The sequence below is a fragment of the Tinamus guttatus genome, unplaced genomic scaffold (assembly GCF_059628265.1).
Source record: "Tinamus guttatus ecotype Peru unplaced genomic scaffold, ASM5962826v1 Tinamus_guttatus_pri_ptg000139l, whole genome shotgun sequence".
Taxonomy (NCBI): Eukaryota; Metazoa; Chordata; class Aves; order Tinamiformes; family Tinamidae; genus Tinamus; species Tinamus guttatus.
Genome location: NW_028288673.1, coordinates 812,965 through 826,600, shown reverse-complemented (window position 1 = coordinate 826,600; position 13,636 = coordinate 812,965). Strand labels below are relative to the sequence as shown.

The 13,636-nt window shown below is 53.5% G+C and overlaps 1 protein-coding gene across 1 annotated transcript in view; it reads right to left on the bottom strand.

Annotated features, from left to right (window-relative positions):
- Nucleotides 1-13,636, bottom strand: part of LOC104566007 (scavenger receptor cysteine-rich domain-containing protein DMBT1-like) — a 36,913-nt gene that overhangs the window by 7,807 nt on the left and 15,470 nt on the right. Inside the window, 12 exon segments of the mRNA XM_088521939.1 lie at nucleotides 143-457; nucleotides 1,203-1,517; nucleotides 2,151-2,463; nucleotides 3,189-3,523; nucleotides 4,158-4,472; nucleotides 5,201-5,515; nucleotides 6,149-6,463; nucleotides 7,167-7,556; nucleotides 8,139-8,453; nucleotides 9,157-9,495; nucleotides 10,129-10,431; nucleotides 12,529-12,540. Of these exon segments, the coding sequence (XP_088378065.1) occupies nucleotides 143-457; nucleotides 1,203-1,517; nucleotides 2,151-2,463; nucleotides 3,189-3,523; nucleotides 4,158-4,472; nucleotides 5,201-5,515; nucleotides 6,149-6,463; nucleotides 7,167-7,556; nucleotides 8,139-8,453; nucleotides 9,157-9,495; nucleotides 10,129-10,431; nucleotides 12,529-12,540 (3,582 nt within the window).

The window sequence follows — 13,636 nt, the reverse complement described above, 5'->3', positions numbered from 1 at the left end:
AAGAGGCATAGTTTGTGCTTTAGAGGTGTCCTCAGCCCATGCACCTGCCCCAAACCACTCAAGCCACCAGAACCTCACAGTCTCCCACGCCCACCCAAAGCAACAGAGTCCCAAGCGCTAGCTTTGACCCAGGCCACCTCACCTGAGCACACCACACCAGCATCTTCTCCGTGGTTGCAGTTATGCTCTCCCCAGGCCTTGGCCCTGCATGTGGACAGGGCCTCTTCAGTTCCCGTGCAGTTGAGGTCATCCAGCCAGATGGGACCAGATCCTTGGCCAAAGCGGGCCGAGCCGGGGGCGGACAGCGCTTTCCCGCAGCCCAGCTCCTGGCAAAGCACTCGCGCCTCCTCCAGGCCCCAGCCATCGTCGCAGACGCTGCCCCAGCGCTCCTCGTGCAGCACCTCCACTCTCCCCGAGCAGCGCCCGGAGCCGTTCACCACACGCACCTCGCTCCCCTCTGCAACAAACACATGTGCAAAATGGAACAAGACCCACAGGACACCCATATTTCCTTCCTCCTCTTGCCCCACGTGTTGCCCACTTGAGTCCTCCTAACACCAGGGACAGATGACTCCTGCCAAATGACCAGGAGCTTTCCATGAAATACACTCAACCTTGAAGACTGACTCCATAGCTGCCAATTCCTAGAAACCTTCATGTTGGAAGGGACCTTTAGAGATCATGTAGTCCCACCCCTCTGCAGTCCCAGGCCACCTGGAACATGTTGGCGTAGAATTGTATCCAAGACGGTTTTGAGTAAGTCCAGAGAAGGAGGCTTCATAAGCTCTCCTGGAAACCTGTTCCAGGGCTCCGTCACCCTCACTGTTAATACATTTGTCCCTAAGTTCCCTTGGAACTTTTGGCGCTTCATTGTTCAGCCATTTCCTCCAGTCCTGAAAGTGGCCACCATTGAAAGGAGGCCGGCCCCATCCTCCTTACCCCCACCCCTGACATACTTGTATACATTGATTAGATCCCCTCTCAGCCTTCTCTTCTTCAGGCTGAACAGGCCGAGCTCCCTCAGCCTCAAATTGTCCCAAAGCGTGTTCCTGCAGAGCTACGGACTTGGGTATCACACTTGCCCTTCATCACCTCTGTTTTGACTGCATGCATTGACTAATGGCCCTTAGGCAACTCCATGGGTCCTGGACTCTTGAGTTCTTCTCAATTAAAGACAAAAGCAAGTCCTGAAATACGGTTACCTGAGCACACCACCCCAGCGTCTTCCCCGTGGTTGCAGTTATGCTCTCCCCAGGCCTTGGCCCTGCACGTGGACAGGGCCTCTTCGGTGCCCGTGCAGTCCAGGTCATCCAGCCAGATGGGGCCAGATCCTGGGCCAAAGCGGGCCGAGCCGGGGGCGGACAGCGCTTTCCCGCAGCCCAGCTCCTGGCAAAGCACTCGCGCCTCCTCCAGGCCCCAGCCATCGTCGCAGACGCTGCCCCAGCGCTCCTCGTGCAGCACCTCCACTCTCCCCGAGCAGCGCCCGGAGCCGTTCACCACACGCACCTCGCTCGCCTCTGCAACAAACACACGTGCAAAGGCTAAGGAGAGATGGTGGGCACCCATGTCTGCTCTTCCTCTTGTCCCCATGTTGACCAATGCTTTGAGCTCAACATCCTGTCACTGCAGAGTGTGTGGATCCTCTGAGAGATGGTCAAAGGACACCATGTCAAAGCCCTAACACTTCTGCACCCCCTGGCACTATGGCAGGTGGAGCTCCGCTGGAAAGCATTTGGAGTCCACATGGACATCTGAGCCCACACCTCCCTTTGCTCCCTTGGAGGAGAAACTCAAGAAGATCCTTCTCCTCTTTCCACGTGCTCTGCTGTAGGTTGTGGCTGCAGGAAGCGTCCTAGCCACCAAAATGGCTGTGCAAATGGGGAGCAGCTGAGAGTGAGCGCTAACTCAGACCCCAAATCCTTCTAGGTATCCATCCTGCCGTGTCCTGTACTTGTCCCGTAGAGAACCAAGAGCCCAGCCATAACCTCGGTCTCCAACCCAGAGCATTAAGAGGCATAGTTTGTGCTTTAGAGGTGTCCTCAGCCCATGCACCTGCCCCAAACCACTCAAGCCACCAGAACCTCACAGTCTCCCAAGCCCACCCAAAGCAACAGAGTCCCGAGCGCTAGCTTTGACCCATGCCACCTCACCTGAGCACACCACACCAGCATCTTCTCCGTGGTTGCAGTTATGCTCTCCCCAGGCCTTGGCCCTGCACGTGGACAGGGCCTCTTCGGTGCCCGTACAGTTGAGGTCATCCAGCCAGATGGGGCCAGATCCTTGGCCAAAGCGGGCCGAGCCGGGGGCGGACAGCGCTTTCCCGCAGCCCAGCTCCTGGCAAAGCACTCGCGCCTCCTCCAGGCCCCAGCCATCGTCGCAGACGCTGCCCCAGCGCTCCTCGTGCAGCACCTCCACTCTCCCCGAGCAGCGCCCGGAGCCGTTCACCACACGCACCTCGCTCGCCTCTGCAACAAACACACGTGCAAAATGGAACAAGACCCACTCGACTCCAATGCTTGCTTCTTCCTCTTGTCTCTGTCTTGCCCACTTCAGTCCTCCTCATACTAGGGACAAATCACTTTTGCCAAATGACCAGGAGATTTCCATGAAATACACTCAACCTTGAAGATTGACTCCATAGCTGCCAATTCATAGAAACCTTCATGCTGGAAGGGACCTTTAGAGATCCTGTAGTCCCATCCCTCTGCATTCCCAGGATATCTGGATCATGTGGCACAGAATTGTGTCCAAGCTGCTTTTGAATAACTGCAGAGAAGGAGGCTTCAGAACCTCTCCTGGAGACCTGTTCCAGGGCTCCGTCACCCTCACTGTTAATACATTTGTCCCTAAGTTCCTGTGGAACTTTTGGCACTTCAGTGTATGGCCATTTCCTCTAGTCCTAGAAGTGGCCACCACTGAAAAGAGGCCGGCCCCATCCTCCTTACCCCCACTCTATATGTATTTATATACACTGATTTGATCCCCTCTCAGACTTCTCTTCTTCAGACTGAATAGGCCGAGCTCCCTCAGCCTCAAACTGTCACAAAACACATTCCTGCAGAGCTATGGACTTGAGTATCCCCCTTGCCCTTCATCACTGCAGGTTTCATTGCATGCATTGACTAATGCCCCTTAGGCAGCTCCATAGGTCCATGATTCTCGAGTTCTTCTCAATTAAAGAGAAAAGCAAGTCCCGAAATGGGGTTACCTGAGCACACCACGCCAGCATCTTCTCCGTGGTTGCAGTTATGCTCTCCCCAGGCCTTGGCCCTGCACGTGGACAGGGCCTCTTCGGTGCCCGTGCAGTCCAGGTCATCCAGCCAGATGGGGCCAGATCCTTGGCCAAAGCGGGCCGAGCCGGGGGCGGACAGCGCTTTCCCGCAGCCCAGCTCCTGGCAAAGCACTCGCGCCTCCTCCAGGCCCCAGCCATCGTCGCAGACGCTGCCCCAGCGCTCCTCGTGCAGCACCTCCACTCTCCCCGAGCAGCGCCCGGAGCCGTTCACCACACGCACCTCGCTCGCCTCTGCAACAAACACACGAGCAAAGGCTAAGGAGAGATGGTGGGCACCCATGTCTTCTCTTCCTCTTGTCCCCATGTTGACCAATGCTTTGAGCTCAACATCCTGTCACTGCAGAGTGTGTGGATCCTCTGAGAGGCGGTCACAGGACACCATGTCAAAGCCCTAACACCTCTGCACCCCCTGGCCCCCATGGCAGGTGGAGCTCCGCTGGAAAGCATTTGGAGTCCACATGGACATCTCAACCTGCACCTCCCCTTGCTCCCTTGGAGGGGGAACTCAAGAAGATCCTTCTCCTCTTGCCACATGATCTGCTGTAGGTCGTGGCTGCAGGAAGCCTCCTAGGCACCAACATGGCTGTGCAAATGGGGAGCGGCTGAGAGTGAGGGCAAACTCAGACCCCAAATCCTTCTAGGTATCCATCCTCTTGTGCCCTGTACTCGTCCCAGAGAGAACCAAGAGCACAGCCATAACCTCTGTCTCCATTCTTGAGGAACAAGGAGCATAGCTTGTGCTTTAGAGGTGTCCTCTGCCTGTACACCAGCCTCAATCCACTCACACCACCAGAACCTCACAGTCTCCCAAGCCCACCCAATGCAACAGAGTCCTGAGCGCCAGCTTTGCCCCAGGCCAACTCACCTGAGCACACCACACCAGCGTCTTCTCCGTGGTTGCAGTTATGCTCTCCCCAGGCCTTGGCCCTGCACATGGACAGGGCCTCTTCGGTGCCCGTGCAGTTGAGGTCATCCAGCCAGATGGGGCCAGATCCTTGGCCAAAGCGGGCCGAGCTGGGGGCGGACAGCGCTTTCCCGCAGCCCAGCTCCTGGCAAAGCACTCGCGCCTCCTCCAGGCCCCAGCCATCGTCGCAGACGCTGCCCCAGCGCTCCTCGTGCAGCACCTCCACTCTCCCCGAGCAGCGCCCGGAGCCGTTCACCACACGCACCTCGCTCGCCTCTGCAACAAACACATGTGCAAAATGGAACAAGATTCGCTGGACACCAATGTTTCCTTCTTCCTCTTGCCTCTGTGTTGCCCACTTCAGTCCTCGTAACACTAGGGACAAATCACTCTTGACAAATGACCAGGAGATTTCCCTGAAATATACTCAACCTTGAGAGACTGACTCAATAGCTGGCAATTCCTAGAAACCTTCATGTTGGAAGGGAGCTTTAGAGATCCTGTAGTCCCACCCCTCTGCAGTCCCAGGTCTCCTGGAGCATGTGGCACAGAATTGTGTCCAAGCTGCTTTTGAATAACTCCAGAGAAGGAGGCTTCATAAGCTCTCCTGGAAACCTGTTCCAGGGCTCCATCACCCTCACTGTTAATACGTTTTTCCATAAGTTCCCCTGGAACTTTTGGAGCTTCATCGTTTGGCCATTTCCTCTAGTCCTAGAAGTGGCCACCACAGAAAAGAGGCCCATCCTTGACTTTGTGTTTATATACACTGATTAGATCCCGTCTCAGCTTTCTCTTCCTTAGGCTGAATAGACCCAGCTCTCTCAGCCTCAAATTGTCTCAAAGCACGTTCCTGCAGAGCTATGGACTTGAGTATCCCCCTTGCCCTCCATCAATGCAGGTTTCATTGCATGTATTGACTAATGCCCCTTAGGCAGCTGCATAGGTCCATGATCCTTGTGTTCTTCTCATTTAAATGCAACAGCCAAGTCCTGAAATGTGGTTACCTGAGCACACCACGCCAGCATCTTCTCCGTGGTTGCAGTTATGCTCTCCCCAGGCCTTGGCCCTGCACGTGGACAGGGCCTCTTCGGTGCCTGTGCAGTCCAGGTCATCCAGCCAGATGGGGCCAGATCCTTGGCCAAAGCGGGCCGAGCCGGGGGCGGACAGCGCTTTCCCGCAGCCCAGCTCCTGGCAAAGCACTCGCGCCTCCTCCAGGCCCCAGCCATCGTCGCAGACGCTGCCCCAGCGCTCCTCGTGCAGCACCTCCACTCTCCCCGAGCAGCGCCCGGAGCCGTTCACCACACGCACCTCGCTCGCCTCTGCAACAAACACACGTGCAAAGGCTAAGGAGAGATGGTGGGCACCCATGTCTTCTCTTCCTCTTGTCCCCATGTTGACCAATGCTTTGAGCTCAACATCCTGTCACTGCAGAGTGTGTGGATCCTCTCACAGGTGGTCACGGGACACCATGTCAAAACCCGAACACCTCTGCACCCCCTGGCACCATGGCAGGTGGAGCTCTGCTGGAAAGCATTTGGAGTCCACATGGACATCTCAACATGCACCTCCCTTTACAATCTTGGAAGAGAAACTCAAGAAGATCCTTCTCCTCCTGCCACGTGCTCTGCTGTAGTTCATGGCTGCAGGAAGCCTCCTAGGCACCACAATGGCTGTGCAAATGGGGAGCAGCTGAGAGTGAGGGCAACCTCGGACCTCGGGACCATCTGGTTTTCCATCCTGTTGTGCCCTATACTTGTTCTCGAGAGAACCGAGAACACCGCCCTAACCTCTGTCTCCAACCCAGAGCATTGAGAGGCATAGCTTGCGCTTTAGAGGTGCCCTGGGCCTGTGCACCAGCCCTGATCTACTCACACCACCAGAACCTCGCTGTCTCCCATGCCCACCCAATGCAACAGAGTCTCGAGCACTAGCTCTGACCCAGGCCATCTCACCTGAGCACACCACGCCAGCATCTTCTCCGTGGTTGCAGTTATGCTCTCCCCAGGCCTTGGCCCTGCACGTGGACAGGGCCTCTTCGGTGCCCACACAGTCCAGGTCATCCAGCCAGATGGGGCCAGATCCTTGGCCAAAGCGGGCCGAGCCGGGGGCGGACAGCGCTTTCCCGCAGCCCAGCTCCTGGCAAAGCACTCGCGCCTCCTCCAGGCCCCAGCCATCGTCGCAGACGCTGCCCCAGCGCTCCTCGTGCAGCACCTCCACTCTGCCCGAGCAGCGCCCGGAGCCGTTCACCACACGCACCTCGCTCGCCTCTGCAACAAACACACGTGCAAAATGGAACAAGATTCGCTGGACACCAATGTTTCCTTCTTCCTCTTGCCTCTGTGTTGCCCACTTGAGTCCTCCTAACACTAGGGACAAATCACTCTTGACAAATGACCAGGAGATTTCCCTGAAATATACTCAACCTTGAAGACTGACTCCATAGCTGGCAATTCCTAGAAACCTTCATGTTGGAAGGGAGCTTTAGAGATCCTGTAGTCCCACCCCTCTGCAGTCCCAGGTCTCCTGGAGCATGTGGCACAGAATTGTGTCCAAGCTGCTTTTGAATAACTCCAGAGAAGGAGGCTTCATAAGCTCTCCTGGAAACCTGTTCCAGGGCTCCATCACCCTCACTGTTCATACGTTTTTCCATAAGTTCCCCTGGAACTTTTGGAGCTTCATCGTTTGGCCATTTCCTCTAGTCCTAGAAGTGGCCACCACAGAAAAGAGGCCCATCCTTGACTTTGTGTTTATATACACTGATTAGATCCCGTCTCAGCTTTCTCTTCCTTAGGCGGAATAGACCCAGCTCCCTCAGCCTCAAATTGTCTCAAAGCACGTTCCTGCAGAGCTACGGACTTGAGTATCCCCCTTGCCCTCCATCAATGCAGGTTTCATTGCAAGTATTGACTAATGCCCCTTAGGCAGCTGCATAGGTCCATGATCCTTGTGTTCTTCTCATTTAAATGCAACAGCCAAGTCCTGAAATGGGGTTACCTGAGCACACCACGCCAGCATCTTCTCCGTGGTTGCAGTTATGCTCTCCCCAGGCCTTGGCCCTGCACGTGGACAGGGCCTCTTCGGTGCCCGTGCAGTTGAGGTCATCCAGCCAGATGGGGCCAGATCCTTGGCCAAAGCGGGCCGAGCCGGGGGCGGACAGCGCTTTCCCGCAGCCCAGCTCCTGGCAAAGCACTCGCGCTTCCTCCAGGCCCCAGCCATCGTCGCACACGCTGCCCCAGCGCTCCTTGTGCAGCACCTCCACTCTCCCCGAGCAGCGCCCGGAGCCGTTCACCACACGCACCTGTCTTGCCTCTGCAACAAACACACGAGCAAAGGCTAAGGAGAGATGGTGGGCACCCATGTCTTCTCTTCCTCTTGTCCCCATGTTGACCAATGCTTTGAGCTCAACATCCTGTCACTGCAGAGTGTGTGGATCCTCTGAGAGGTGGTCACAGGACACCATGTCAAAGCCCTAACACCTCTGCACCCCCTGGCACCATGGCAGGTGGAGCTCTGCTGGAAAGCATCTGGAGTCCACATGGACATCTCAGCCCGCACCTCCCTTTCCTCCCTTGGAGGAGAAACTCAAGAAGAACCTTCTCCTCTTGCCACGTGCTCTGCTGTAGGCCGTGGCTGCAGGAAATCTCCAATGAACCACAATGGCTGTGCAAATGGGGAGCAACTGAGAGTGAGGACAACCTCGGACCCCGAATCCTTCTGGGTATTCATCCCATTGTGCCCTGTACTTGTCCCAGAGAGAACTGAGAGCACAGCCGTAAACTCTGTCCCCAACCCAGAGCATCAAGAGGCATAGCTTGCGCTTTAGAGGTCCCCAGGGCCTGTGCACCAGCCCCGACCCACTCACACCACCAGAATGTCACAGTCTCCCATGCCCACACAATGCAACAGAGTCCCGAGCGCTAGCTTTGACCCAGGTCACCTCACCTGAGCACACAACGCCAGCATCTTCTCCATGGTTGCAGTTATGCTCTCCCCAGGCCTTGGCCCTGCACATGGACAGGGCCTCTTCGGTGCCCGTGCAGTCCAGGTCATCCAGCCAGATGGGGCCAGATCCTTGGCCAAAGCGGGCCGAGCCGGGGGCGGACAGCGCTTTCCCGCAGCCCAGCTCCTGGCAAAGCACTCGCGCCTCCTCCAGGCCCCAGCCATCGTCGCAGACGCTGCCCCAGCGCTCCTCGTGCAGCACCTCCACTCTGCCCGAGCAGCGCCCGGAGCCGTTCACCACACGCACCTCGCTCGCCTCTGCAAGAAACACACGTGCAAAATGGAACAAGATTCGCTGGACACCAATGTTTCCTTCTTCCTCTTGCCTCTGTCTTGCCCACTTCAGTCCTCCTAACACTAGGGACAAATCACTCTTGACAAATGACCAGGAGATTTCCCTGAAATATACTCAGCCTTGAAGACTGACTCCATAGCTGCCAATTCCTAGAAACCTTCATGTTGGAAGGGAGCTTTAGAGATCCTGTAGTCCCACCCCTCTGCAGTCCCAGGTCTCCTGGAGCATGTGGCACAGAATTGTGTCCAAGCTGCTTTTGAATAACTGCAGAGAAGGAGGCTTCATAAGCTCTCCTGGAAACCTGTTCCAGGGCTCCATCACCCTCACTGTTAATACGTTTTTCCATAAGTTCCTCTGGAACTTTTGGAGCTTCATAGTTTGGCCATTTCCTCTAGTCCTAGAAGTGGCCACCACAGAAAAGAGGTCCATCCTTGACTTTGTGTTTATATACACTGATTAGATCCCGTCTCAGCTTTCTCTTCCTTAGGCTGAATAGACCCAGCTCCCTCAGCCTCAAATTGTCTCAAAGCACGTTCCTGCAGAGCTATGGACTTGAGTATCCCCCTTGCCCTCCATCAATGCAGGTTTCATTGCATGTATTGACTAATGCCCCTTAGGCAGCTGCATAGGTCCATGATCCTTGTGTTCTTCTCATTTAAATGCAACAGCCAAGTCCTGAAATGGGGTTACCTGAGCACACCACGCCAGCATCTTCTCCGTGGTTGCAGTTATGCTCTCCCCAGGCCTTGGCCCTGCACGTGGACAGGGCCTCTTCGGTGCCCGTGCAGTTGAGGTCATCCAGCCAGATGGGGCCAGATCCTTGGCCAAAGCGGGCCGAGCCGGGGGCGGACAGCACTTTCCCGCAGCCCAGCTCCTGGCAAAGCACTCGCGCCTCCTCCAGGCCCCAGCCATCGTCGCAGACGCTGCCCCAGCGCTCCTCGTGCAGCACCTCCACTCTCCCCGAGCAGCGCCCGGAGCCGTTCACCACACGCACCTCGCTCGCCTCTGCAACAAACACACGAGCAAAGGCTAAGGAGAGATGCTGGGCACCCATGTCTTCTCTTCCTCTTGTCCCCATGTTGACCAATGCTTTGAGCTCAACATCCTGTCACTGCAGAGTGTGTGGATCCTCTGAGAGGTGGTCACTGGACACCATGTCAAAGCCCTAGCAGCTCTGCACCCCCTGGCACCATGGCAGGTGGAGCTCTGCTGGAAAGCATTTGGAGTCCACACGGACGTTTCAGCCCGCACCTCCCTTTCCTCCCTTGGAGGAGAAACTCAAGAAGAACCTTCTCCTCTTGCCACGTGCTCTGCTGTAGGCCGTGGCTGCAGGAAATCTCCAATGAACCACAATGGCTGTGCAAATGGGGAGCAACTGAGAGTGAGGACAACCTCGGACCCCGAATCCTTCTGGGTATTCATCCCATTGTGCCCTGTACTTGTCCCAGAGAGAACTGAGAGCACAGCCGTAAACTCTGTCCCCAACCCAGAGCATCAAGAGGCATAGCTTGCGTTTTAGAGTTCCCCAGGGCCTGTGCACCAGCCCCGATCCACTCACACCACCAGAACCTCGCAGTCTCCCATGCCCACCCAATGCAACAGAGTCCCGAGCGCTAGCTTTGACCCAGGCCACCTCACCTGAGCACACCACGCCAGCATCTTCTCCGTGGTTGCAGTTATGCTCTCCCCAGGCCTTGGCCCTGCATGTGGACAGGGCCTCTTCGGTGCCCACGCAGTCCAGGTCATCCAGCCAGATGGGGCCAGATCCTTGGCCAAAGCGGGCCGAGCCGGGGGCGGACAGCGCTTTCCCGCAGCCCAGCTCCTGGCAAAGCACTCGCGCCTCCTCCAGGCCCCAGCCATCGTCGCACACAGTTCCCCACTGTCCATTGTGAAGGACCTCTACTGTCCCAGCACAGTTGTTCGGCCCTTTCACTAGTCGCACTGCATCTTTCTGTGTTGCACCTGGCAGTGAACAGCCCAGCAGTCATCAGATGTCATGAGATTTGTGTTCATTATGTGTGGTCTTTTAATTTTCATTTCCTGAATTAGAACAGTCATCTCTACTTGTGTGGAAATTTCCTTATTTTTGCTGCAGCCTAGCATCTTCTGCTCTGATTTTCCTTGTGTGATCATGTGTGTAGTTTCTCGTACACAAAAAGGTGGCAGCGGCTATGAGTTGCACCTAATTAACCTCTGGTTGGGAAATAGGGAGTTTCCCCATGATAGGTGGTACTACCCTGCAATAATCTCCATAGACATCAGATGGTCTTCATCCATGGAAGCCTCATACGTTCACCTGGAGAAATCTACAGCCTGCTCAATTTAGTTCCAGAGATAATTGTTTTTCTGTACATAGAAATGGTGATAGGAAATCCCCAGTGACACTTCCCACCAAAATGCCCTGCCAGTTGACTGTTGCCTTGCCTCCGAATGGCAACTGCTGGTTTGTTAAGTGACTGCATCAGTTTTATACTGCTACTCGTAGACAGCATAATTCCCCTCACCTCCCCCCTAAAAAAGTGTGTACTTGTGCACTCACCATCAGCAATACTGACCTGCTACCAGCAGCCCTTGGAAGGAAACTGCAAGGAAGGAAAGGCTAGCTGTAATGTCTTACCAACACCCTTAGATCCCCTCTGTATGTCCCTTCCCAAGTGCTTTACAGCCCTCGTTCCTGTCCTACCTGCAGCCAAAGGCTCTTAAAACATCCCCTTGAGAACACCAGGATGAAATTAAAGCTTCATACACTGATCCCTGCTAGTGGGTTAGGCCTAAACATTTTCAAAGAGGCCGGGACGGAGATGAGAAGGCTGAGAAAGCCCCATGGTTGACACCATGTAGCTCAGCTCTGCAAGAAGGAGCAATCCTCGTTTAGACTTGACTCAGCTGAGGGGAATCTTATTTCCAGAGGAAACAATTTTGTAAACATTTTGAGTGTCGAGACAACATTGCCTCTTGTACATTGCTGTCACAGCAGCTAACATTTGCAACCTGATAAAAGCAAGAAGAATACTGCATGTTCCTCTTACAGCCCATGCTCACTGCTTTTGTTCATCGCAAGTGAAAAGAGATTCAGATCAAGGATTCTGCGAAACAGAGACACAGAAACAAAATTGGGATTGGGGGATGCACACTTTGCCCAAGTATTACTTAACTCATACTTAACAAGCAAAATTTCCTACTGAGTCAGAGAAATGTTCAGTCCATTAGTGTGTCTACATTAGTGCCACTGAAGATGCAAACTAGGCTGACTCCTAGTACTCCTGTGTCTCATTTCTTCTTTGTTTCCCAACATCTAGACTTCTTATGTTAAGGATCTTCTCTTTAGTATCTGTTTTTAAACACATTACTCATGTTTTTGCCTAATTCCTCTCTGAACTCACTAACATCATCAGTGTCCACAATCTCCTGACATAGCAACTTCCAAAAGCTCACAGCCCACTATGTACCTTCTGGATCATCACTTATTCCAGTACATCCTTCCTGAGATGGGATGACCAACTCAACATTCAGTTGAACTAAAGACCTGGAAGGGTCAAAGTTTTACATAGCAGCAAAATTATATCTCATATATATGTATATATATATATATATACACATATGTCTTGCTCTCAGGTCTCTTTTATGGCATACAACTTCTTGTTGGGTTCTTTTTGACTGCTACAGAACATGAATAAAATGATTTAAAAGAGCTCGAAAACTGGGTACAATAAAAGGAAAGTTGATGTCATTGCACAGCACAAATGCTAGATGGCAGGAAATCATTGCATTATTTAGAGGCATGCTTTCTTATGAGTACGGTCCTGTGACTGCACTGCAGTCTCCAAACTTTCTTGCAATGCAGAGGGAGAGCACTGTGAACTGTTCTCTGTAAAGTTTGGATATATAGTCAGAGAAGCCATCAGGATTTTCTCATGGGTTCATTTTTCTCTGCTAATACTTCCAGCATAGATCGCAGTCCAGCATAGATATCTGCACTTGGGAACCTGAAGACTTTCCAAATGTCTGACCCCTTAATCTCTTCAAGCGCAGGCTCACCCTGTGCTACCTCTCAATCTTGGCACCTCGGTCCCTTCCTCAACTAATCTGAAGCATGCACTCTCATGTCCTCCTTCACTTCTATGACCTAATATATTACGAACTGTCTCTGTAATAATAAAAAGACTCAGGAAACAATTCTAGTCTGGGATAAGCTAGAGCACGATAAGCTAGAGGGGGCAGCTCATACCTTTTTCTTTTTTTTTTTTTTACTGTAACTGCCCTGATACTGGCAATTATATTATTTCATAAATGATAAGCAAAGTTAAGGCTCTTGGCTTATAGCCCTGTACAACTGACTAGAACTGCTTTTTGCACAGAGGACAGAGGTGTGAATGGAATTGCAGGCTGGAGATTAGAGGAAAAGTCTTCACATCCTCTGAAACCCAAGAATAACCAGAGAAGTCCCTGTTCCAACACACCTAATACTCCTCTTTCCACAGCAGACTGCAGGACCACACTCTAAAAGACTCCTGGTACCCTCCCTGAACATTTGGTGTAATGTGTCCTGAAGGCTTTGTGAGAAATTGAAAGAAAAGCTGAAACAGAGAGAAAAAGTCACTCACCCCAGAGCCCTGCCAGGAAGACAAGGATTCTGGAACGTTCACAGACAGCCAAACAGCCCCTTGTGCTGTTACAAACCATGCAGCAGCCATGTCCTGACCCACCAGGAGGTCCCATGGCTGGGAGAGGAGCAGAGATGATCCTGCGGTGAAATTCAAACTGTGCCCATTGCAGTGGTTATATGTGGGGAGAGCAGAGAGGTGAAGGAATATGCAGGATATAAAGCAAGATATAGGGCAAAGCTCTCCCTTCTCTGGGCCTGCCCAAGCACTGACCCCACCTCTTCATCAGCCCATCCTTGGGTTTCTCCAAACCTCCCCTAATGGACATCGTGAAGGCACCTCCTCTCAGGCAATCCTTGCTGCAGAAATAGAGATGCAGAAATGAATCTCCCAGAGAGAAGTGCATCTGCTTCCTTTATTAATTACATCATGAAGAAAGCAATGTTACTGCTGAGTCAGAAGACTCAATGTCCTGCACCAGGATGGTGTGGACTAGAATGACTCCCCATTAGAGCTCATTTGCAGAGGGGATTTGCAAGGTT